The 27,910-nt window shown below is 38.9% G+C and overlaps 1 protein-coding gene across 1 annotated transcript in view; it reads right to left on the bottom strand.

Moving 5' to 3' along the window:
* The window catches only part of KIF26A (kinesin family member 26A), a gene marked incomplete at its 5' end in the record, with an annotated part of 161,640 nt that overhangs the window by 56,622 nt on the left and 77,108 nt on the right, over window positions 1–27,910 (bottom strand). Inside the window, one exon of the mRNA XM_074209275.1 lies at window positions 25,349–25,515. Within this exon, the coding sequence (XP_074065376.1) occupies window positions 25,349–25,515 (167 nt within the window). The remainder of the gene's footprint in view (window positions 1–25,348; window positions 25,516–27,910) is intronic.

Genomic DNA, 27,910 nt, shown 5'->3' with positions numbered 1-27,910 from the left:
TGATGGGAAGTTGTTTTTTGTTTGAGGTTTGGTTTTTTCCCACATATTAAACCAAAATTTAACTCTCAAAAATTTTCCACTAATTGACTGTCTAGGGTCAAGCAAAATATATCTAGTCCTTCTATATGTTCGTCTTTCAATGAGAGGAAGCATGATGTAATAGTATTAATGACAATAATTAATAATAATAATAATATATCTAGCATACATGATAGGAACCATTAGACACAACTGAAAAATGACTCAACAGCAAAAATATAGCATCTAATAGTCAAGCATTGTCCTAAACCCTTTATAAATATTACCTCATTTGATCCTCACTACACTGGGAAGTAGGTGAACCACTTGGAATATGGAGATCCTGGACTTTGAGTCATATCCTGCCTCAGTCTCTTAACCTCTTGTGCCTCAGTTTCCTCTTCTCTACAAAATAAAGAGGCTAGCCTCAATGGCCTCTGAGGTTACTTCCAATCTGAAATCTAATTAATCAACTAAATACAGTGATCATATTTCCTTCCCTGTCTTTTCTTCTCCAGGCTAAATATTCCTCATTCCTTCAACTGATCCTTTTCTGATTGTCTTTCAGTGCTTTTATCATCCTGGCTGCCCTGTTCTGGAATCCGTTTAGGGTTTATTTTTCCCTTCTTCATGCTATAGAATAGTATCTAGAACCAAAGACAGTACTCCAGCCAGAGTACAGTGATATTAAAACCCACCTTGCTCTGAATATTTCTTCCTCTTTTAAGGGATTTAGAATTATTTATTTTTTCTGGCTTCCATGTCATATAGTTGACTCAGTCTTGAGGTTGGAGGCCATTAAAACTTGTAGATCTTTTTTTCACACAAAGAGAATGACCTTTGCCCTTGAATTAGCAGGACTATATTGGCTAACTAGAAGCTGATAGCCAAGATAATTAAAGAGATGGTATGCCAAGATCTGGTGGATAATGAATTTTGAACCCCTGTCAATATTGTTGGATAAATTGTGGAGAATGGGAGAGATACCACAAGATTAGATAAGGATCAATGTTTTCTTTATTTTCAAAAAGAGAAAGAGAGAACAGTTGGTAACCTATAGGTCAGTTAACTTGACTTCAATTCCTGGGAAATTTTTAGGAAGAATCATTACAAGATGGTTGGTTAATATCTAGGAAGGAAAGCAATGATAAAAAGCCAGCACAGTTTCATCTAGAATAAGCCATGCCAAACTGATCTCATTTCCTTTCTTGACAGGGTTACTGTTTTGTTGTTTTTAAGTCCTGTCTGACTCTCCATGACCTCATTTGGGATTTTCTTGGCAAGGATAATAGAGTGGTTTGCCATTTTCTTCCTCAGTTCACTTTGCAGAAGAGGAAACTGAGGCAGAGGGAATGAAGTGACTTGCCCAGGGTCATGCAGCTAGTAAGTATGTGAGGCCAATTTTGAATTCAGGTCCTCCTGGGACTCTGGGGTCAGCACTTTATCCTCTGCCCATCTAACTGTCCCAGAGTTACTATACTGATGGATTAAGGGAATGATAAAGATATCATTACCTGGATTTTAAGTTAGGTTTTGATAAAGTATCTCATAGTATTTTTATGGAGAAGATGGAGAAAAGAAAAAATGAGAATACAATTAAATAAATTTAGAACTGTGGATGGCTGGACCCAAAGACTCATGGTTAATGGCTCCAAATCAATGTGTCAGGAGCTCTCTAGTGGGGTGTCCCGGAGATCTTCTCCTGGCCTAGACTATTTAGCATTTTTAATCAATGACTAGAGATCGAGGTATAGATGGCATGCTCAGCAAATTTATGAATGATGAAGAGCTGATTGAGGTTTGTTAATCAGATGAAATTCACTAGGGATAATGTAAAAAAAATCAGCTTCACAAGGCAAGATTATGCATTAAATTGACTGAGAAACTGTTGTTCAGTCAGTTTTTCAGGTATATCCTATTCTTTGTGACCCCATTTGGGGTTTTCTTGGCAAAGATACCACAAAGAATGGCTTGCCATCCTCTTCTTAAGTTCATTTTTCAGATGAGGGAACTGAGACAAACAGCTATAAGTGATTTGTCCAGGGCCACACAGCAAATAAGTATCTGAGGTCTTCCTAACTCCAGGCCAGGGATTCCATCCATTGTATCATCTAGCTAATCAGGTTTATTTGAAATCAAGTTCAATATGTGTCAGTAATGTTCTGCAACTGCTATAAAAGCTAATTTCAACCTACACTACATTGAAAAAGAAATAAGGAGATAATAACAACCCTCTACTGACTCATTTCTTATCAGTCTTCATCTGGAAAATGATGTTAAATTCTGGGGGCTAGATTCAGGGTCTAGATACAAAGACCCCCCCCCAAAGGCCCACCCTTCCTCTCTCACCACGACCCCCTCCCACCTTCAACCTTACAGTTAATGGAGCAAATCTTGATTTTCAGAAGAGGAAGTAAAAGATTTCAAACACAGAAAGTCCTTTCCTAAAGACCAGGCAACACCTGGTGTTTTAAGAAGTAACACTAGTGAGGCCCCAGGCCCTTAGCTACTCCCACTCAATGTATCTTCCTTGACAGGAGTCAGCCCTCCCCCCAATATCAGACCTCTACCCTATGGCTGAGACTTGGCATCCTAGAAACATCCCTTCCTGCCTTGCCTACCACTTTTGCAGCTCTGAGAGAGTACCCTCGGAAGAAACAGGGAAAGTTGACTCTCAACTCTCTCTCCCCTCCTTTTTGGAAACTGCCTGGGTCACTTCCTTCTGCCCATCTCCTCCACCCCCAAATTAATCACTGGTGTCACTGTCTCTCCTCATAATCAGGGAGGAGGCCCCTGGGTTTGTTTACAGAAGGAACGAGGCCTCTCTGCACTGAAACTGCTTGTCTGTCGTCTGTCCATCAGAGAATGTGGACAGTTGGTTTCACTCAGGCCACCCCTGGCTGGCAAGCCTCCCCCAAGGCGCCAGCCTGGGCCTCCCCCATGAGCCAGCCTCAGGGGGAAGTCTGAAACAATAGTCTGCAGACCTCTCCCTTTAAGGTCCCAGCCCCTAGGGGACGTGGTCAGCCCAAAGAGAGCACCAAGCCTGACAAGCCCTCCATGGGATTCCTTCTCTAGAAAAACCCAAAAGTCACAAAACTACAGAATCTCAAAACCACAGTTAGAAGGGATGTCAGGACCACCAGGGAAATCCAAAACTGAATAGGAATGCCTTCTCCCATATTGCTAACAGATAGAGAAACTGAGACTCAGGGAAGTGACTGCCGAAGTCCCAAGCAGGAGATGATGGCAGAAATGATATTAGAACCTAGGAATCGTAGGCTCAACATCATTTCAAAAAGATATCTGAAAACCTCCAATGACAGGAAACTTATAGTATGACTTTGGACAATATGTCCCTTCTGGGTCTTGTTTATAAAAATCTATAAAATAAGGGAATAAACTAAATCATGTTATCAACATGCCCACTGCAGAACACTGAGGGTCTCAGATCTTTCAGGAGTTTGTTGAGGTCAAATATATTGTCATAATAACACTAAGATGTTATTTGCCTATTAAAATAGTCCTCCCTTTTCCCACTATATGTTATCTCAAATTTATTCTGTCTGTGTACTTTGTTGCTTGCAGGTTCTCTCTCATTAGACTGAGGTCCTTGAGAGCAGGGGGTGTCTCTGAGCATTCTCTGTATCCCCTAATGTTTAATAAAATGTCTGGCAAATAATAAGTGCTTAATAAAAATTGAGTGACTGACTGACTACCTGTAAACAGGCCAGATTTTCTTCTCACACTTCAAATAAAACAACATATCACAACAGATTGAATGAAAAAATAGATATTAGAATCCAGCTGTCTTCTTTTAAGCCAAACATTAAGAGAGTTGCAAAAATATGTAAAACAATGCCACTTTTCTCCACTAAGTAGTTTTTTGTTTTGAAAGTTGTTTTCATAAAAATGTTATTTGTGCTAACAAATGTAATAGACATATTATTTTTAAATTAATATTCATTTATATATATATTTATTTATTTATAAAAACCATAGGATTCCTCCTCTAGAAACCCAAAGTCACAAAACTACAGAATCTCAAAACCATAGTTAGAAGGGAGCTCAGAGGACAACCAGTGCAAGATTAAGAATTCCTTCTTCCATATCGCTAACAGATGAAGAAATTGAGACCCAGGGAAGTGACTTGTTGAAGATCAAAGGAGTTGATGACAGAAATGATATTAGAACCTAGGAATCATAGGCTCAAAATCATTTATAAAAAGATATCTGAAAACCTGCAGTGAGGGGTGGCTAGGTGGCATAGTGGACAAAGCACTGGCCCTGGATTCAGGAGGAACTGAGTTCAAATCTGACCTCAGACACTTAATAATTACCTAGCCTTGTGGCCTTGGGCATGCTACTTAACCCCATTTGCCTTGCAAAAAAAATCCATTGAGAGAGAACTCATTGTATGACCTTGGACAAGACACCCCTTCTGGGTCTCAGTTTCCCCATCTATAAAAATAAGGGAATAAACTAAGCCATGGTTATCAATATGCCCTCTACAGAACATCTAATAGGTTTATTATTATTTTTAAATTAATATTCATTCATATTTATTTTAAATGAATAAATAAATATTTATCAATTTTGATTTTTATTCTGGTAATTATCAATATACAACCCACAAGCCCAAAGAATTTTGGAGGTCCTCAATTTTTTGGAGGGGTTCCTGAGACCAAAAATTTTGAGAACCACCAGACAAGAAATCCTTTGAGGTTTCTTCCAGCTCTGAATCTATTTTCCTGAGGTAGCCCATTTCAGTTTTGAAAACATCTGATTGTTGAGAAGTTTTTTCTTATTTTGAACCAAAATCTTCATCTCTGCCATTCTTTTTGTTCTTATAATTCCCTTAAAGTAAAGTAGAACAAATCTGATCCTATTTCTCTGTGAAAACTTTTTTTGTTCAGTTGTAACTGATTCTTTGTGATTCCATTTGGAGTTTTGTTGGCAAAGATACTGGAATGGCTTGCCATTTTCTTCTCCAGCTTATTTTACAGATGAGGGGAATTGAGACAAACAGAATTAAGTGACTTGCTCAGAGTCACACAACTAATATCTGAGGCTGGATTTTACCTAGGGAAGATGAACCTTCTATAAGTTATCTACTTAACCTAAAAACTTTTTCAGTCCATTTACCATTCTGATTTTCTTCCTTTGAAGGAATGTCCTCACTTGTATTCAGATTAGATTCGGTTACTCCTCAGTTTCCTTAACTTTATTATTATTTTTTTTTTGCAAAGCAATGGGATTAAGTGGCTTGCCCAAGTCCACACAGCTAGGTAATTAAGTGTCTGAGGCCAGTGTTCTATCCACTGAGCCCCCTAGCTGCCCCAGTTTCCTTAACTTTAAAAGGAGAGCCCTGAACTAAATTACTTTTGAGGTCCCTTCTAGCTCTATTGTATGAACTTAAAATCAAGAGGAAATTAGAGAAAAGGAAGGAAGGAGGCCTTTGCTGATGCCCTAGGATGTGCTAGTAAATGTTTAACAACCAAGCACTGAGTGGAGGGGAACATAAGAACAAACTTTTAACTTTAATCCTTTAGCATGCTAAAAATTTTTCAAGTGTAGACAGCCAACAAAACAAGAAATCAAGTCCAAAAAAATTGGAATCAATTGAGGAATGGCTTAACAATATGGTATATGAATGTAATGAAATACTATTGTGCCATAAAAATGATAAGCAAATGATGATATTAGAACCTAGGAATCATAAGCTCAAAATCATTTATAAAAAGATATCTGAAAACCTTTAGTGAGAGGGAACTCATTGTATGACCTTGGATAAGACATCCTTCTGGGTCTCAGTTTTTGCAACTGCCTCTTACTTGTCTCAATTTATTTTCCCTTCTCTAATCATGTCCCATGGAGTTACCAAAGTAATTTTCTTAACTCTTGAACGAACTAAGGCAAAGTGAAATGAGCAGAACCAGTAAGAGCATTGTACACAATAATAGAAACATTATATAATGGTCAACTATGAATGGCTTTAACTTTTTGAAGCAATACAATAATCTAAGACAATTACAAAGGATTTATGTTAGACAATGGTATCCACCCCCTGAGAAAGAACTGATGGAGTCTGAATACAGATCAAAACAAACTATTTTCCCTTTATTTTTTTTCATGTTTTTTTCTTTTAGTATGTTTCTTCTTTCCCAACTGTGATTAATATGGAAGTATGTTTTCCATGATTGCACCTATAAAAACTATATCAAACTGCTTACCATTTCAGGAAGGATGAGAGAAAAATTAAGAACTCAAAGTCTTGTAAAATTAAATGCTAGAAATTGTTTTTACATATGATTGCAAAAATGAAATATTATTAAAATATTTTTTAAAAAATAAAGCTCAGATTTGTAGTGATTGTAGATGTCTGAATTATAAATTCTCAAAATGACTATTCAACAATAGCCTCTCTGCCAGAAAATCTGGCTCTCTGCACAAGCCAGGTGATCAGGAAGATGGACATTAGTTTAGCAAAGGAGAAGAAAGTAAAACCAAAACTGAGCAATGGAAAATAAGAATGACCAGGACAAAGGTGACAACTGAGCCAGATCTTAAAATGAGAAAAGGATTTCCTCAGGAGATGAGGAGAAGAAAGATACTGGAGAAAGTGTGTATGATTTCCATAGAGACAGAAAACAGAGGGTCAAGATTATGGAAAAATAAATTGTCTAATTTGTCTGGGATGTAAGAGTGTGTAAAATGAGGCAATGAAGGTTAGCTGAAGCAAGATTTTAGAGGATCTTCAATATGGACTATAGGATGGATACACAGAAAATTATAGTACTTCATAGAATTAAGAGTTATCAAGGACTTTAGAGATCACTTAACCCAATGGGCTCCAACCTTTTTTTTATCACAAATCCCAATCATCAAAAAATATTTTAGACAAAAACCCAATATCTCTCTATTTACTTATTTATAAATTAAATACATGTGTGATTGTACTAATAATTAAGCACAAGGGGCAGCTAGGTGGCACAGTGGATAGAGCACCAGCCCTGGAATCAGGAGGACCTGAGTTCAAATCTGGACTCAGACACACAATAATTACCTAGCTTGTGTGACCTTGGGCAAGTCACTTAATCCCACTGTCTTGTAAAAAAACAAAAAAACAAAAAATCCAATAATTAAGCATATTATAAAACTTACATAAAATAGAAATTAAAAAGCAAAGATACAAAGATGAAGCAATATCTGATCTTAGAGGCAATCAGAGTCATTGATTATAGATGTGATATGGCTGGACTTGAATTTTAAGAAAATTACTTTGGTAATTCCATGGAACATGATTAGAGAACGGAAAATAAATTGAGACAGGAAAACCAAGTAAAAGGCAATTGAAATTGTGAGAGATAATGAGAACCTGAACTAGCAGCTTGATGTACATTGGACTTAGAGTCAAGAAGACCTGAGTTCAAATCCAGTCTCAGAAATTTCCCTAGATTTTTGACCTTGGGCTAGTCACCTAACTTCTTTTTGGCACTAGAAAAGGAAATGGTACTTCAGTATCTTTGCCAAGAAAACCCCACAAACAGAGATGGGGTCATGAAGAATAGGACACAACTGAAACAACTGAACAACAACAACAAAGAGGAGACAGATGTGGGTAGAAAATGATAGGATTTGACATGTAACCCCAAATGCTTCAAATAAATACATCTATGCATGGAGATGACAATCCCATGAGAACTGATGAAGTCACCAAGAAAAAACAGTATATAGAAAGAAGATAATCGCAACCAGGAAAAAGCTTTGTGGTATACCCCCAGTGAAGGAGGGTGCATTAGCAGAGGACATGAAACTCCCTACCAACTGAATGGAAGGTTCAGTCAGGGTAGACACAACAAAGAATTCAGTTGCATGGTCTGTGATAACAAGATCCTAAGATTTAGGGCTCGGAGAAACCGTGGAACTTGGCTCATTAAAATCCCTCATTTTGCAAATGAGGAAATAGAGAAAGGAAATGACTTGCCCAAGATTAACCAAGTAATAAATAAGTGGCAGGGCTCAGATTAAGCTCAAATTAAAACTTGGGTTCAGATTCCAAGTCCAGTGTTCTGTCTATCTTATCACACTGGCTCTCACTAAATCTGTATTACAACAAAGGGAAATATTTTGCCTTTTTAGTAAAAAAAAGAAACTAGGTTTTGTTTTTTAAAAAGAAGTAATTTCACAGGCAGTTGGCCTTGATGGGTTAAGTAAGGTATTTAATTATGCTAAAAAGAGATCTAAAATGAGCTGTTACAATCTGATGGGTCACTGAGCTGCAAACACAACACTTCCTAATTGGGTCTTGTAATGGGTCTAATGGACCAGAACAGCATCCCATCCTCCACACACAGAGAGGGGGAGGCAGGCATCGCAGCCTAACCACAAGAGGAGACTAACGATATCAAGCCAGACCTGGGCAGTAGCTCGGCAAGGAGAAGTGGTATGGCTGGGACCAGGAAAGCATCCTAGAGAGGCTGGAGCTTAAAGTATAAAAGAATCAAACCTACCCAATATCTCAAAGTAAAATGCTCAAGGCAAGAGGCCAAGAGTTACACTACTGGTTGGATTCAGAAGGCAAAGGGAAAGAGGGAGGTTTGTTGGTGTTCAGACATTTTCAGTTTTGTCCTAATCTTTGTGATCCCATTTGGGGTTTTCTAGGCAAAGATACTGGAGTAGTTTGCCATTTCCTTTTCCAGCTCATTTTATAGATGAGGAAACTGAAGCCAGCAAGGTTAAGTGACTTGCCCAGGGTCAGACTGCTAGTAAGTGTCTGAGGGCAGATCTAAATTCAGAAAAACTCCAGGCCAGCTCTTTATCCACTGTGACACATAGCTGTCCAAAGTAAGAGCTAGGGTTTATCAAATAACTACGGTCAAGAATATTCAGAGTAACTAACCTTAAACAGTATCCTGTATCTAATGGACATTCAATAATAACAATCTTCATTGCTGTGGTGCTTTTAGCCTTACACAGCACTTTTCTCATAACAGATTTTTTTTCAAAAAACTTTCTCATAACAGATTGAAGTTATTCTCAAAGAAGACTGCAACATCAGGGAGATGATACCTCCCTGCATCGTGATATTTGGATTTGAGTGAGAGTGGTACCAGACTATGCCACTAACCTTACTTTCTCCTCCAGAACCATCTGGCCAGATAGGAATCAGGGCAACTGGAAGTGACACTGGCAAAGATACTGAAATGGTTTGCCATTGCCTTCTCTGGTTCATTTTACAGATGAGGAAACTGAGACAGAGTTAAGTGACTTACCCAAAGTCACACAGCTAGTAAATGTTAAGTGTCTAAGGGCGTATTTGAATTTAGGTCCTCTTGACTCTAGAACTGGTACTCCATCCACTTAGCCATCTAGTGACCCTGATGGTCCCATTTTACACTTAATGAACCAAGGTTCAGAAAATTTCTTCAGAGTCACACATTTGTTGTTAGAAACATAAACAGAACCCAGATCTTCAAACCCTTTAAACCATATCACCTCACAATCAAAGGTTATGGATATTGGCAAAGGTGAGAACCATAATCAGGAGATTCCCCAGGCTCTAATTTATTAATCAGCAAGCATTTACCAAACACCTTCTTGGTTCCAGACCATGCACTAGACTCTTCAAACTCTGTCAGAGAGACTGGCCCCTAAAAAAAGAGGTCCCTTCCTTACCACTGCATCTGAATAAATTAAAGCCCTACCCCTTCCTCCTACCCCAATTTTCATATCTTCTCTCACTGACTAATCCTTCTATACTTTCTTGTTCTCTCATTTGTTCATTTGTCCCTTGACCCATTCCTTCCAATCATATCAGAAGTTCCATGTGGTTGGGGATAGAGTATTTTTCTATCTTGTCCACCCCCAATCCACCCTAGGAGTCTAGTGGGCACATATTAGGCATTCTGTGAATAGTGATTGATTGAAAGACACTGTCCTGTAATTAGAAAGGAAAAAAAAAGTAGTGGATTCCATTATAGGTTTCTCTTTTTATTAGTTGTATTACTAAAACAAGTCACTTCATATCTCTAAACCTCAATTTCCCTCTCTCTAAATTAGGGATAATAATCCCTATCCAGGAGAGGCTCAAAGGAGCTAGCTGGGAGACCTGGGGCCAAGATTTTCTATCCAAGTTGGAGTATTCCCTTCTGTCAAATGAAAGGAATGGACCAGATGAGCTCTCAGGTTCCTTTTGTCCTTAAACTCTCAAGAGTCATAGAGATAACAGAGGTATAAACACTTTTCAAAGTTACCACATTAAGAAAGGCAGGGCAATTAAGGCCATTGAGAAGGCTGCCTTATTTAGACCCTCCATACCTCAGGAAAGAAAAGGAAGATAAAGGAAAAGCTAAACACTTTACAACTGTTATCTTATTTAACAAATCATTATTATTGCAGTGGTTTTTTTTTTTTACTTTTACAGTTGAGGAAACTGAGTTAGATGGAGGTTAAATGACTTGCCCAGGTCACCTAGTTAGTAAATGTCTGAGTTTGGATTTGAATTCAGTTCAAATTCAAATTCAGCCTCAGACACTTACTAGATAGGTGGCCCTGGGCAAATCACTTTACCCTTTTTTGCCTCGGTCTCTTGATCTGTAAAATAAGCTTAAGAAGGTCATGGTAAACAATTCCTGTTATCTTTGCCAAGAAAACCCCAAATGGTATCCTGAAGAATCAGACATGTGAAAATGCTTAAAAGTCAACTTTCTGACTCTGAGCTCCACCTTCTGCTGTACTACTTTAGCTGTACTACTTTACAGCGGATGCAGAGTGAACTTTTTTTGAAGGAAGGTTAAAGAGAACCAAATGAAACCTTATTTTAGACAGAGTAGAATATCCCTGGCAGCATTTGGTTTTTCTGGCTACCTTCCCCCATGTCTGTTCTTCTGTTTCTGTGTATATGAGTGTGTTTTCCTGGGGAAGTACTGGGTTTATTAATGATTGATCTGTGCCACGTGGCCAACAACAGTCAAGTTTTTGACTACACCTTCTGAACCCTTCCCAGTCTGCCCAGAGGATTCTTAAAAACTTATACAGATGTAGGTTCATATTTTTATTATTAAGAATAAATAATTCCTGTTGGGGGCAGCTAGGTGGTGCAGTAGATGGAGTACTGGCCCTGGAATCAGGAGGACCAGAGTTCAAATATGACCTCAACACATAGCAAGTCACTTAACCCCATTGCCTTGAATAAATAAAAATCTTTTTAAAAATAATCATTTAAAAAAAGAATTAATAATTCTAGTAGCATCACATTCTATTGCCCTATCAGGGCAGTAAAGGAGCCTGGCACAAGCTCTGACAAGTTCCAATCAAGTGGAATAGGCTTTTGTGTAATGCAAAGGCTGTAAGATTTGTAGATAGAGTAACGGAAATCAAATCCCGGGTTTACCAGTTACTACCAGTGTGATTTTAGACAAATGAAAGTCTCCTCATCTATAAAAATAGAATAAAGAATTAGGACTAGATGAACTCTAAAGTACCTTCCAATATTAAATGGTCAGCCATTTGATTGATCATCCTATGGTTGAATATGCTTCCAAGGACTAGAAGAAAAGCTTAGCTCACCACCATAGGGTTAACTTCTAGAAGATAAATTTTTGGGCTGCAGATGGAAGAGAGATCCCAGTATGTGTGCTGATGAAATCAGGGGCCTTTTAATGTATATAAAAGAACAACCCTTCCTTAGATTCAATTCAATACACCTCAACAAGTATTTAAGCTGCCTACTTATTAGGCACTGGGGATGAAAAGATCAAAATGAAACAGACCTTGCCCTCAAAGAGTTTATATTCTATTAGGAGAAAACATATTGACATAAAAATAGATGCAAAATAAAAACAGAATATAAGTAGAGTACTATTAAGTAGAGGCACCAGGAGAGATCTCTCAAAGGAGGGAAAAACTTGAATTTGTCACATTCTATACATGACCTCATAACATTCAGATCAAAACCATCAAGTTTGGAGAGAGAGGAGAGCAAAGAAGAGAAGAAGACAGGAGGGGAGGGGAAGGGAGGGAAAAGAACATTATAGGCATGAGGAAAATCCAGGACAAAAAGATGGGAGATCTCCATGCATAGAGATTGGAGATGGAATGTAATGTATGGGTAATCACAAACTTTAAACTCCCTTCCTTCTTCATGATGATCAAGTCAATGATTTCAACTAAGAAGAGTGTTTAAAAACAAGAAAATCAAAAGCCACAAAGAAAGCATACCAGATAAAGCATTTTGAACTTTTCAGTCATTTCTCCCCAAATGAAGATGCTACACAGAGAGAGAGAAAGCTTCAGAGCCAGGAAGTTCTGAATTCAAGTTCTGTCTCCAACACATACTACTATTGGGAGACCCTGGGCAAGTAGGCAAGGCTATAAAAATTACAGCTAATTGAGAGCTCCCTACATAGGAGATCTAGTCAATTTTTTTAGAGCTAAGAATTTCTTTTCTGACGATTAACTACCAATAACTCAGTGAAAAGGAATGAGTACAAACTGTTTGATGGTTGTATCACACACTACTCAGGAAGCTGCCAAGATTCCCCCAGCTTGGGGAAGGAAGGAGAGCTGAATTAGAACAAAACTCCCAAAAACAAGTTAGAAAAGATGAAGAAACTAAGGGAGTACTCATTTCAATTCAACAAGCACTGATTAAGTATCTACTGTTGTAACAGGCTCTGTACTAGGCAAAAATGAAAATGGTCCCACCTTCAAGAAACTTTTCCTGGAAGGAAACAAGTACAAGATAAAAATTTTTTTTTAATTTATAAAGGAAGGGCAGCTAAGTGGTACAATGGAAGGATCACCAGCCATAGAGTCAGGGGAACTTGAGTTCAAACCTGACTTTAGATACTTACAAGCTGTGTGACCCCTGGGCAAGTCACTTAAACCTGATGGTCTCCAAAAAAATATCTATACAGTAAATACCAAGTAGTTTCAGAGGTGAGAAAATGCACAGACAAGTGGTATGAGCAGGAAAAACTTCAGTTAGGAGGTAGTCCTGGTATTGGGTCTTTAACCATAATAATAATTCACTGCTTTGTGATTTAATGATCTGAGAGAACACTTGAGAAAATGCACCAGCTTCCCTCCTTTGCAGAAGTGAGAGGCTATGGGTGTGGAACAGTGCATGTACTGTCAAGTGCAGCTTGATGAGTTCATTGATTTGTTAAATTGCTTTTTTTTCTCTTTCTTTTTAAATGACCATCAGAGGACATGAGCAAGGGAGTGAGAATGGTCAGATCTATGTTTTAGAAATATTACTTTGGCACCTTCATGGAGGATGAATTGGAGAGGGGAGAGACTTGAAGCAGGAAACATTCACCTATAAGGAGGCAGATTAAGAGGAGCAGTAGATGAAATCTTGGAATTAAGATTCCAAAAGACCTGAATTCAATTTGGACCTTAGACACTTAGTTGTGTGACCTGAAGCAAGTCACCAAATCTCTTCCTGGCTCAGTTTCATCATCTGTAAAATGAGGATAATAATAGCACTTATCTCCCAGGATTATTATAAGAATCAAATGAAATAATATTCATGAAGTGCTTAGCAGAGTATGGCAACATAGTAGGTACTCAATAAATGCTTATTATTGTTTTAAACAATAAATAAAATTACTGCAATAGTCCAGGTAAAGTGATGATAAGGATCTAGATTTAGTTCTGGAATCTTATCCAATCAATTCATTTTATAAATGAGGAAACCACATTGCCTAAGGTTATACAGATATTAAGTTAAAAAGTCATATTTTGAACTCAGGCCCTCTAACTCTACAGGGTCAGAAATTTCAGTTGGGCTTTAAAGGATTGATTATGTAGGAATGGAGTCAGCATCTGATTTGATGATGTTTGTCTTTCATTCTTGAAGAAGACCACGACATATGAACTGGATTTGAGTGAGGGGGGGCTGTCCAAAGTGACTGTTCTCACCACCTTCTCTTCCAAGCTATCTGGATCCAGTGACCAGTTATGAATAAGGATGACTGGAGATGGCTCTGGATGCAAAGCAATCAGGGTTGAGTGACTTGCCCAAAGTCACACAGTTAGTATCAAGGATCTGAGGCTGGATTCCAACTCTCATCCTTCTGACTCCAAGGCCAGTGCTCTATCCACTGTACCACCTAGCTGCCCCAGCATCTGACATAATCAATCTTTTAAAGCCCAACTCAACTATCTCTTCCTCCACGAGGTCTTGCTTCAGTTCCTAAGTAGTTAATGACCTCTTCTACTTCTACTTTTCAGACTTTGTTTTACATCTCTCTAATATAATCTGATGGAATTTTACATAAAATAGTTACTTGGAGGAGATTCAGTTTGAGAAAGGCAAGGACCCAGCCTTCTCTAAATTTTCTTTCTCCTCATCCAGCAGAGAGCACAATTCTCTATATACAATAGGTGCTTAGTAAGTGTTTGTTGTTGGGGGAACAAGACACGGTCCCACAAAATATTTACATAGCAAGAGAAGGCAGTTTGTAATTAGGACCCAATTACAAGGTACAGAAAATGAGTGTGATGGGTTTGGAGGAAGAAACAGAGCTCAAGGATGGCCTTCAAGAATATGAAAAGGATTCCAGCAACAAAGGGACTAAAGTAGGGAATAGAAGGGTCAGCAGAATATTGGAGAGACAGAAGGGGAAGGGAGCAGCAGCCTTCTGGGAAAGGAGATGATCAAAAGTATGATCAAAGACAGAGCCAGGAAAGGGGCCTACCCTTCCAATTAATACATCAATCAAAAGTACCTACTGACTGAGAAAAGAATAAACAACCAAATGTAAATGAATCCAGGAGGATAGGGACTGGGTTGAGGGAATCCCCTCTGCTAACGCAGACAGAACCTTAGTCTCACATTCCAATAGAAATGGATCCTTGTTGGCTGAATATTGACTTAAAAAACCACAAATTAACCTTCTCTAAGTTGCATTTTTATTTACTTTGTTAAAGCATTTTCCAATTATATATATAATATGTATATGCATATACATATATATATATATTAGGTTTTTGCAAGGCAAATGGGGTTAAGTGGCTTGCCCAAGGCCACACAGCTAGGTAATTATTAAGTGTCTGAGACCAGATTTGAACCCAGGTACTCCTGACTCCAAGGCCGGTGCTTTATCCACTACACCACCTAGCTGCCCCCCAGCCGCCCCCCAATTATATTTTAACTTAGTTCTGACCACACTATGAATTTTTACAGGCTGCCTGGGCCTGTCTCATATTTGACATCTCTGGTTAAGATCATTGAGAGAAGCAAAATGAGCAGTCCAGGGTCACACAGTATATGCCAGAGACAGGACCTGAACATGCCTTCCTGACTTCAAAGGTTCTCTTTGCTATACACAACAACAGTGATATCCAATTCACTCTGCATGCCACCCACCACTCCCAACACTCATAAGTGAAACTAGAACTAGATTAAAATGTAATTAGGAAATGTTTAATTAACATAATTAAAAATATAATAAAACTCAGATAATGTTAATTTGTAGTCTTCTAAGTCAAAATGCAGCCCACAGGGAATCATTTCTGTTTTAAGTCTGATACTACAACACATTGGAGACCTAGTAAAACTTTTAAATGATTTTTAAAAATTAATCACAGTAAATTCATTTTATTTAATTATAAAATTAATTAAAAATAATTTCACAACTTCCTATAGTCGAAAATAGTAATGCATTTATCTGACCCAATCATGACAACTATCATCAAATGCTGTAGGCCAGGCCTAACTCTGGTCCATCCAGTATTTCACATTCAGTATGAGAATGAAATGAATTGAACATTTAACTTTAAAAAGGAAATTTATATAAAAGGTGATTTCTGGGCCTTATTTGCCTGACCTGATGAGTCTGAGCCAGATAAAAGTCCCTTCTCATGTTAAATCCTATGTCTCCTACCATATTAACTCAAATTAAACTGGGAAGACCAGCATATACTCCTGGAGTTGGTAACATCTAAAATGGGCCTTGAAAGAGAAGAAAAATATCAATACTAAAAAAGGAAGGATTCCAGGGAACAGTGCAAAAAGGGAGGGAGAAGATCGAACAAGATTAAGAAACAGATAGTAGTCTAGTTCCTTAAAAAGTAAGACAAAAAGGGCAAATTTGAGCCAGATTGTGGAGGTCCTTAAATGCCAGGAAATTGTATTGAACTTCATCTTGAAAGGCTGAATTCCCTACCTTTTGAGTATGAGTCACATCTTTTTTGTAATTAGGACCCAATTACAAGGTATAGAAAGACTCACATATGAAAAGAATTGAAATGTACATATCCTTTAATTGAAAAAATGCAGTAGAAAGTGCACTGGATTTGGAGTCAGAGAATCTGGGTTCAAATCCCATCTCTGTCACTTACAAACAATGAGACCATAATGCAAGACTTTTAATGCCTCTCAACCTTAGTTTCCTCACCTGTAAAATGAAGAGTTTAGACTAGATAGCTTCTAAGAATCCTTCCAGGTCTAAAGCTGTGATCACAATTTGGTAGACTCAGTAAATCAGATGGATCTCTTTCCAATAACCTTGAGTATTGAAAACATAAGAGTTAATGTTTAGTGGAAAGAATTTTGGCTATAGAAACAAACATCTGAGTCTGAGTCCCGACTCTTTGACTTAGAGAAAAATTATTTCTCCTTTCTGGGCCAGAGCCCATTCACCTGTCAAGTGAGGAGACTGGACTAGATGATCTTTTATGGCCCTCCCAGCTCCAATATTCTATGATTCTAGGGATTTCAGGTGGACATAGTACACATCAGGGAACTATTGTAGGTATATGAGCAGATGTGAGAAATAACTGCCTGGGGATTTCAGGTCTTTGCATACATCCTGCAAGGACATTTCTATCTGACTATTAAACTGGGCTGGGGGGCAGGAAGTGGGGGACATGATGACCTAGTTTGATTGAATTCTACTCATAAACCAGGCATCTGTTGAATCATTCAAGTTTCCAGATACAAGGTTCCAAGCATCCCTGAGTAAATGCCAAGAACTAGAATTCAAATTCACTTTCCATATCTGTCCTGCTACATCACAATCCCTCTTCAACTGCCTATTTATCTTCTTATCTATAACTACAAATAATAATGCATGTAGTTCCTCCCACTCCTTCCTGTAGTGTGGTCTAGTAATCCCCCTCAATTCCAGGGTAGTGAGTAAAGCCCCAGTTGGGACCTCAACTGTGACCAAAGAACCCAAGAGCTCTGGACCATTTGATCTTACAAGGTTGCTACCAAACCTAGGAATGTGTAGCACAGCATTGCTCACTTATACTAAGGAAAAGATACCAAGCAAAGGTCAGAGATTCCTCATAGCAAATAATAATCATCTGAGGTGGGAAAGCAGGAGAGAGGGGGAGGGAAACAGAGGAGGGGGGGAGGAGGAAGAGAGGGAGGAGCAGGAAGGAGGAAAAGGAGGAGAAGAAGGAGAACGAGGAGGAAGAGGAGGAGGAGAAGGAGGAGGAGGAGGAGGAGAAAGAAGAAAAGAAGAGAGTTATAGTTCACATTTCCAGAGAAAGATGAGAAGCAGTCTCTCCATTTAAATTGAACTAGTCCCTCCCAGTTGTCTGCAGCAAATCAACTGCTATGTCTTTTGCACATTTGCCCCTCATTCTAATTCCATAAATGGAACCCCCTACAAAGGGTCAATCATTCATTCTTCAATTACCTTACCCAGGACCTTGTATCAAAGTCCAACAAAGTTCATATGACTGAGTTTCCAACAGCCTCCAGAATACCATATTAAAGATTTCCAAGTAGTTCATTCATCTTAGTTCTTGGACAATCCCAAAATTATAGTATTTAGGGAGGGGCCAGGTCTACAACACCTGGTAGGACGGGAGAGTGCACATACTCAACGAAGAGTTTGCAACCTATAGCATCTTTAATGAACATCTCTTAAAAACATGGAGCACAATGACACTGCCTCTAATTGATGAATGCTCCCAATTTAGTCTCTGATCCCTCAATCACCCCACTCTACCCTAAGTCAGTGGAGAACACCTCACACCATGCAGCCACCACAAGCAGAAGCAATTTGAGAACTACCACCACCACCATAACAACAAAGAGGCTACAAGGTAAGCGTAATCTCCAATCACCTGAGCCTTACCTTCCTGGACATTGCACTTCCCCCACCACAAGGAGACGATTCTGATAAATCCTGAAATTATTACTGAATGTTGAGGGGTCAGATCTGACCCAAGTCAGTTCAGTGTTTCAGATTTAGCATCAGATTGAAGTGAGACACCCGTAGACCATAAAACTATTTAAAAAGGAAATTTACTCAGGAAAGGATATCCAGCAAGATTAAAGAATCAATTCAGTTGAATGCAGCTATCCTGTCTCTTTGTGGTCCAGTAAAGCCTCATCGAGGGGTACATCGTTGTTTTTTTTTTTTTTTAATGATGGCTTTTCAGGAAGCTCCATCAATGGACTGACCCTTAGTAGACTAGACCAGTTAAGTCTCAAGGACAGCTTCAGCACCTTTTAAAGGAAAAACCAATCTATCCCTCCTACTACAAGCCTGAAAGTATTATGTCAGCTTAATTTAGTATTGTGTTGATAACAATACTGGGAAAAACTATTATGCTTTTTCCTTGGCAGTCCATCATGACTGGAATATTGTCCCTCCTCATTTCTACCTCTTGACCTCTTTCAAGATTTAGCCCCACAGTTTCAGAGCCAGGAAGATATGTGTTCAAGTTTCACCTCTGACACACATTGCTTATGTGACCTAGGCAAATCAATTAACTTCTCAATTCTCTACATAAGAGAGCAGTAAGTTTCAGAGAAGGTACTGATCTATAATTAATAGAGTATGTTTTCTCACATAGGAGTTCACTCTAGGAATGAAATCACAGGTCCAATCCCTATTCCCTATTAAAAGTAATAATAACACTTTTACCACATTTGAAGTTTTTCAAAGGGCTGTTCATACATTCATTCCCTTATTTGATCTTTGCAAACACTATGGGAGGTAGGTAGTATAACTATAGGATCATAGTATCCTAATTCATAAATCTAGAACTCAAAGACCCAAGAGGCCATTTTTGACAGAATCTGAAGCCAGGTCAGTGTTTTTCCTCCTATATTAACCCATTTGTAGACTTTTAAAATACCAGTTCCTTAGGCTGGTATCGAAAGCCCTCCACAATCTGGTGCCAACTTACCTTTCCAGGGTTATTGCATATTACTTGCCTTCACACACTCTTCCAGTAAAAATGGATTACTAGTCATTCCTCAAATTCCCTTATCCACCTCTGTGCTTAAACCATCATTGCTCCCACTCCAATTTTAAAGTGTTCTCTCCTTCCTCAAATGATGTTATACTTACTAATCTGTACACATCTTGCATTCCCTAGTAAGATGTAAGTAAGCATCTCAGTGGCAGGAACAATTTCACTTTTGTCTCTGTATTTCTAGCATATGACTGGCACATGGTAGGAACTTAATAAATGTTTGCTGAAATGGTTGTTGCTGCACTCAGTGAGAAAGCAGAGGTTCAGTACAGCTGCCTGACTAGATCCAAGTCTCAGAGCTCAGAAGAGGCAAAGCCAACAATCCATGCCAGTTCTTCTGACTCCAAGTTCAGATCTGCCCAATGCGGGCTGCTTCTGAGCCTACCTCATTTGAAAAAAAAAAGTAAAGAATAACATTTCCCTGCATTCCCTGCTCTACCTCACAGAGTTGTGGGGAAAAGGAAAGAAGGTAAAATAGGGATGCCACAGAAAAAAACTGCCTACCACTACTATTCCCTTGGACATAAATTTGCAGAGTGTTCAAGCATTAGAGAAATGTGAATTACTGTTGACTATTATTCTTATTTGTTAGGGAAAAAAGCCAAGATGAAAAAGTCAAGATCTCAGAAAGGAAATGGAGCAAAATTAATTCTCTGGAAGCCAAAGGAAAACACCCCCTGCATTTGTCAATTATACCGACTTCCCTGGGCTGGGAATATCTGCAGCCCAACTTGGAGCACCAGAGCTCCCTTTTTCTGGGTTTCCATTAAATTCTAAACAGGCACAATTTAATCAAGTTTAACAAGCCGGAAGGAGGGGACGCCTCTTGAGCTCGCTGCACACTCCCTGAATCTGCATCACTGTCATCCCAAACTCCTGGTTTTCAGTTGATGCTTTTAAACACTTGTTTCTATGGTAACTTTACAAGGTCAGAGCACAGGAGGTGGGGGTTGGTTTAGCAATACAAAAAAAGTAGCCTGGGCTGTCTGAATTTGGAATCAAAGGAGGTCAGGGCTGGAAAGAGCCAAAGATGTCATTTAGTCCAGCCCCTGTCACTTCAGAAGAGGAAACTGAGGGGTGGGAGAAACCAGACCACACTTAGAAGAGAAAGGACTGGCCTACAAGGTCACACAGCAATTCAGGGACAGAGTTTAGACTAGAAAAATCATAGGAATGCGAAGCTGTCACTGCCAATACCTTTTAGGATTTGCAAAGTGTTTTCCACACAGCAATCCCACAAGGCAGGTAGTGCTGATATAATTATAGCCATCTTACAGATGAGGAATCTGGTGAATAGCTGCCTGAGATAGGTAAAGATACAAAACTAGTGGTTTTTCAAGTGATGTCTCCTTTCTCAAAGTGCTATCCCCTCACATTCAACAATCTATTCCCCAACTCTATGCTTTGGCATGGGACTGTTTCCCTTTCCTGAAACCACACTTTCCACCCCCCCTCAACTTGTGCCTATTGGAATCCCTAATTCCCTTCAAAGCCCAAACAGCAACTCACACACAAGGCCTTTGATGACTTATCCCAGCTGCTAATGGGATACAAGAAAATTGTCTTGTATTTATTTTGTATATGGCACAGTGGGGGGAAAAAAAGCATTGGTCTGGGAGTCAAAGGTCCTGGGTTCAAATCCTACCTGTGTGAGCAGCAAGTCATTCACTCTATTAATCTATGCAGCCTTCCTACCCTTAGAATATAAATTTCTTGAGGGGAATGAACTGCCTCTCTGTAGAAGAAACCTTGGAACCAGGACTCTGCCTGTTGCATTTTTATTCATAGATCATAAGAACTAGAGGTAGTCTCATCTAATCCAGCCGTATTCCCCATAGGAGGAAACTGAAGCTCAGGGAAGAATTAGACAGACTTACCCAAATTAACATAGCAGTCAGTTCAGAGGTGAGGACTCAAAGCCATCACTTTTAACCCCTAACTTTAACATATGCTGCTTCCCACTACAATGCTACTAAATAAAGCCCATTCACATCCCAGGAAATCACCAAAGCCTGTAGCTCAGGAGAGAGAGAGAGAGAGAGAGAGAGAGAGAGAGAAGAAGAAGAAGAAGAAGAAGGAGAAGAAGGAGGAGGAGTAAGAGAGAGGAGAAAGGAGGAAGGAAGGAAGGAAGGAAGGAAGGAAGGAAGGAAGGAAGGAAGGAAGGAAGGAAGGAAGGAAGGAGAAAGAAACAAAGAAGGAAGGATAGAGAGAAAGAAAGAAGAAAGAAAGAAAGAAAGAAAGAAAGAAAGAAAGAAAAAAGAAAGAAGAAAGAAGAAAGGAAGGAGAGAGAGAAAGAAAGAAGAAAGAAAGAAAAGGAGAGAGAGAAAGAAGAAAGGAAGGAGGAGAGAGAGAGAGAAAGAAGAAAGAAAGAAGAAGAGAAAGATGAGAGAAAGAGAAAAAAGAAAGAAAGAAAGAAAGAGAGAGAGAGAGAGAGAGAGAGAGAGAGAGAAAGAAAGAAAGAAGGAAAGAAAGAAAGACAGGTGAAAGGAGGGAGGGAGGCAGGAAAAGGAAGGAAGGAAGGAAGGAAGGGAAAAAATTTCAGCTTAGCAAAACAATCACATCCATAATTCTGAAAGCATAGGCAACATTATATAGTCATAACTCCCCCATCTCTATAAGGGGGGGAGAAGAAATATACATCATTTCAATTCCACTCTATGTCCATACTTATTCATAACAATTATACAATATTTTTTTAAGTTTTTTCCTTGGTTTTCTTATTCATATTGTGGTTGTCATATTATTTATACTGTTGTGCTCTCTTTGTTTACTTTCCCTCTGCATCTTTTCATATGTCTTCCCATTCTTTTCTGATTTAGTTGTTTTTATAATAGAACACTAATATTCCATCACATTCTCATCTCACAATTTGTTTAGCCATTTTCCAATCAATGGGACCCTACTTTGTTTCCAGTTGTTTATAACTGCAAGAAGTGATGCTGTAAATATTGTGTTATTGATGCATCCTTTCCTTCTGTGTTTCACCTCCTTGTGAGGTAATGCCTCAAGGTCTTCTCTGCCTAGAAATGCAATCTCTATGTCAAAGAGTATGGATATTTTAGTTACTTTGAAGATCTTTTCTAAAGTCAGTTGACATGAAGGCCTGAAATACCATCCTTAGGAACACTAACTGGCTACAGATGCTGCCAAAAATCCCTAGACAACAAAGGAGGCTTTAAAATGGAAAATTAACTTGGTACTAGGAAATTGGCTCTGGGACTCATTGCTGCTTCCACTGGCTGATAATTCAAAAGCATCCAGGTTTTGATTTTATCATCATGATGTTCCCAACCCTCTCTACCACGAGCCTGGCACAAGGCTCTGGCATTTCGGACACCTTCAATGAACAATGGCCAGAACTATCCCATGATAATACACACACCAAACTCCATTCTGAACTTCCGGCAGCTAATTGGAGGATTGGATGCATAGGACCAGAGTCCATTAGTCATTTAGTGGTTGTTCTAATATTGTTCTCTGGCTCAGTGGCACTTTCATTAGCCCAGAATAAAGAGGATGGTCTCATCATATGCTCAGTCACAACACAATCAGGGCTAGAAGCCCCCAGATTGGCCCCCTCCTCTCCACACCATCCCCAAAGCTGATAAGGTGACTCTGCTCTCAGCAGAACCTCGGCTGTGGACAATAATTCATGGCCAATCTAATGACCCAATGCTTATCGGAGCCCACGCAGGGCTGCTAATAGGAGAGTGACCTCTAGTTTATATGTGCCATTACTGTTCATTAGTGATAATTACATTCTTTTAATCCACAATGCACATACATGCAGACAGGGAATACAGAATTCACTGCTCAGACCCTGCAAGGAAAGGGAAATTTGAAAGCAACTCTGATAAATGCACAAAGGATGATGGAAAATTGAAAAGTCTTCTGGTCAAAAGGAAGGCTAGAAGGTCATTTCATTCATTTTCCTCCTCCATTAGCATTACATTTATTATTATTGATTATAATATCAATAATATTCAAAACAAAACTAATATTCTAGATTCTAGATTCATAGTTTACAAAAATGCCTTCCTTACATCAGCCCTGGAAGACAGCAGTGGATTTGGTGTCCTGGGATCTGGATTTCAGACCCAGCCCTGATAATAGTCATGTGAACATACTCACTTCCTCTGAGTCTCAACTTCCTCACCTCAAAAATGAAGACCTACCTCATGATGCTAAAGTGAAGAGAGTTTTGTTAACCTCAAAGTAATTCTAGAAACAGTGCTTTTAATTTACAATTTCTACTATCATAACCCCCATTTGACAGAAAAGGAAACTGAGACCCAGAGAGACAAATAACTGGCAGGTCACATATTAGTAAGTGTCACAACTCTAATACAATCCCAGGTCTCTCAAATTTTTTCTTTTTTTGATAACCATGGTACATCTCACCCCTGGACAGAATGGACAAGACTAAAAAGATGACATTTAACAGACTAATAGGAAGTCCTGTACTTACATTCAATTTTATCCCACAAGCATAAGATGGAGCCCTAACCTGGCAGTAGCTTATGAAAATTGAAAAAAAAAATTAAAAGACCAAGTATTGATTGACTACAAACTAAATTAATTCCCAGTGTAATTAAGTTTTTCAAAAAGCTCATTTGAAACTAAAGAAAGGGAGACAGTGTAGTAAAAGAGTTGGCACCAGGGAAACCTGGGTTCATATCCTGTCTCAGACTATGACTCCTCTCTTAGCCTCAGTTTTCCCTATCTGTAAAATTTAGAGGTTGGACTCAGTCCCTTACAGTTCAAATCTATGATCTTGTGATAGTCTCCATAGTACTGTGAGCTGGCCAGACCCCTTCTGAAGGACTATACATATGGGGGTTCAGTTTTTTCTTCAGTCTCCTGGGAAAGAAATTGCAAGGCCTCCTCTTGGTGATTAATCCCAATGACACAAAAGCATCACAACTGAGAAGTTCTCTCTTATGTCTAATCTAGATTTGTCCTGTTGTGGAATAAACATTCCATCCTCAGTGAAAAGACAGAACATAGAACATACACCATCCCTTCCATCAGTATAATTCAAAGGAGAAGTTTTGGGAGTCTTTTGTTCCCATCTAGCTGCATTAGACAAGACTTCATTATATACTCAGGGACATCAGCATCCTCAAGATCACATCAGCCTTTGTACTCATACTTCATCACTATTCTCTACTTTTGGGTGTCCTCTGAATGGAGGATGACAACTACAAGTACAGGATAATTGGAATGAAATTCTGGTGCTGACACATATTAGATTCGTGAACTGCGGGTAAGTCACTTAACCAAATCACAAACTTCAAAAATCATCCACTCCAAGCCCTGACCCAAACCGAAATTCCTACCTATCCTTCCCCCCATCTCCACAAGTGTTCATCCAACTTCTACTTGAAAATCTCCATAGCTGGAACTCATTGACCCCTAGATAACTTTGTCTATTTTTGGAAGGCATTAATCGCAAACTAGTTTTTCTTTGAATCAAGTTGAAACTTGCCTCTCCTTTGTTCTCTGTCTGGGAACAGGCAGGACATACTTACCCCTTCTTTCTCTAAGACAGACCTTCAAATATTTAAGACAGCTTTCACACTCCTCACCTCTCAAAAGTCTTCTCTCCTCCATGTTAAGCATCCTCAGTTCTCTTATAATCTAAACCCTTCTCAATCCTGGTCACTGATCTCTGGACACCATGAAGTTTATCAATAAGTCTCACAAAATGTAGTGACCAGAAGCAAATACACACTCCACATATATGTGTGCAAGGAAGGGGAAAGTGTGGGCTTATCTTTTTCCTCATTCTAGACACCATGCTTCCAATAATTCAGCCTAAGTTCATCTTTGTTTTGTTAGCAACCTCTCTGAGGCTCTGTTTTACCACCTATAAAATTGGTAGAGTAATCCTTTCACTACCCATCTCATAAGTTTATTATGGGAAAATGGCTTTATAAACAATGAGGACTCATATTAATGTGAGTTGTCATTATTATGGCCTTTCCCAAAAGGGGTGCCTAGCAAGAAACTTCCAGCAATCTTGGTCCAAATGTATAATCTATTCCAAAGGACCAGCATCTATAGCAACTAAGTAAAAGTGAGGAAAAAGAAAATTTACCTTATGAAGAAGGAAGCTGCAGCAGAAGTTCCTGCTGAGACTCCCCCTGGTGCTACCAGACTCTGTGAAGTACCAGGGGGACAACATCCAGGCTGGTCACAACGGTGCTGCCCAGGGGCCCCTTGGCCACGGGGTCCATCCTTCACCTGTTCCGTAGCTGCTTCTGCCTGGGGCACGGGGTGAAAGAAAGGAAAAAAAGGACCATTAGTCTATAGATTATGATACAAAGTTCTTGTCTGGCAGACCTTCCATAATCTCATTCCAACCATCCTTTTCAGTCTTATGCCCCATCACTGCCCTTCATGCACCCTTGCTCTAGCCAGATTGCTCTTTGAACTCATCCAGTCTTTTCTGGCATCCTCCATGTCTGGAAAGTTACTCCTTCCTCATCTCTTCCTACCAACATCCTCCTGTTCCTTCAAGGCCCAGTTCAGGTGCTGTTACCTATAGGATACCTTTGAATCCAATAACAGAAAGGAATTACTTTTAATTCTATTGAATTTTACCTATACATTTCCTTTGTCCACAATACTCTCTTGGAGAATATTTATCTATATGTGTACATAATCCTAGACAATAAACTACCTAAGAAGCTAGGTTTTTCACCTTTGTATACCTGGTACCTAGTATAAAATATTGCATATTCCAAGTACTTAAATATATTTTGTTTGAATCGATTTGCACTTGCTTAAAATAAGCAGACACACATAATTCACAGAAGACACGAATTCTATAACCTAGTGTTGGCAAAGCAAGAAGAATGGAAAGCAGAAAGGTACATGCTGCAGTGTGAAGACAGCCAGGGCTGGAGATCAGAAGTTCCCTCATGCTCCGTCTCTGGGAGACCCTCTCCATGATGTACAGTGAAAATGAGGCAGCTCAATGGAGCATGGAGATGAGGATACCTGCATCTGGCTCCTTTGAGGTCCGAGCTCTTTGTTCTCAATGGCTGGTCATCCAGGCGACCACTCTGCTGGAAGAGAGCTAACCAGACAGAAGTGGCTGCCTCCCCGTTCTGCAGCAGCTGCCCTGAGAAACCGAACGCACAGCCCTTCGGGCTAGAAAGGAGAGTGAAGATCTTGAACTTTCAGAACGTTATCTATCTTTGTAGAACCACAAAAGACAACTCCTACATGATATGGGTTTAGCCTGTGATCCAAAGTTTGCATTTGTAATATATGGTTTTCTACTATAACTTGTGTTTTCATATAGATATACTTTGTCTTCCCAGCCAGACTATAAGGATTCATGACTTATATAGCTGGGTAATCTTATATAGTCCCTGAAACATAGTAACCAGATGACAAAATTCCTGTGTCTCCCTATTGCTTCAACATAATTGAAGTTTGTAGAACAAATGTTGGCCTTGGCATCAGAAGATCTGAATTCAGGCTTTACTTCTGGCACTTACTAGCTGGTGACCAAGAGGAAATCACAACCTCTTTGAGTTTTTTTCTCATTTACAAAATGGATATAATTATACACTGCCTACCTCTCAAAGTTATTGTAAAGAAAGTGCTTTGTCAATGTTATTTAAAAAGCTATAGAAATAAACTTCATACTACTTTGCCTGGCACTCAACATCCTCTATTATAGTAATAATGAGAAAGTTAAGTGATACAATGGATAAAGTAGTTGTTTAATTTTTCTGCTGTTTCAATTTCTTCATCTACAAAATGGGGATTACACTAATAGTTATATTACTTCCCAGGTTTATTGTGAGGATAAAAATAAATAAGGTTTGCAAAATACTTCTGCAAACCTTAAAGTGTATTTTTTTTTTAGATTTTTCAAGGCAATGGGGTTAAGTGGCTTGCCCAAGGCCACACGGCTAGGTAATTATCAAGTGTTTGAGGTCGAATTTGAACCCAGGTGCTCCTGACTCCAAGACCAGTGCTCTATTCACTGTGCCACCTAGCCACCCCCTTAAAGTGTATCATAAATGCTAGCTATTATTGTTGTTATTGTTGTTGTATAGCATTCCTTTGCCTTCCCAGTTTTATCTCTTATTACCATCAATAGATCTATACTTCAAAATGAACTACTCTTTGACCCCCAAATAAACCATATACTTTCAGCCTCCATGTCCTTTTGTTCCTGCTATTCCCTATGCCTATTAGTCAAAATGGGATATTGAATGTCTTTAGAATGTTTTTACTTTTGACAATTAGAAGCCTGCTTTAGAGCCCACTCAAAGAAAGTTATCTCTGGCCTGTCATTTTGTTACCCATCTCCCCCTAAAAAAACTTAAAAGGGTACTTTGTTTTTAACCTCTTAAATCATAATTATGATATATTAGTCTGTTTGCCCCTCCTTCTGTGTTAGGAAGACAGCAGGAAAATCAGGGCTAACAGAGAACATGGAAGAAGTTAGTAGTAACTTGAAAATGTGCAAAAATATTTATTCCTTGATTTAATTTCCCATTTTGACTACTCCACTTCAACAGATGTCTCTACTTTGAATTCAGAATCAACTGGTTTGATCTGATAAAATGAGTACTGGTAGGGGGGCTCATGAGTAATAGATGTGAATAATTAATTACCCCCCCCCTTAAAAGTACCA

The sequence above is a fragment of the Macrotis lagotis genome, chromosome 1 (assembly GCF_037893015.1).
Source record: "Macrotis lagotis isolate mMagLag1 chromosome 1, bilby.v1.9.chrom.fasta, whole genome shotgun sequence".
NCBI lineage: Eukaryota > Metazoa > Chordata > Mammalia > Peramelemorphia > Peramelidae > Macrotis > Macrotis lagotis.
This window is presented reverse-complemented; position numbering and strand designations above follow the sequence as displayed.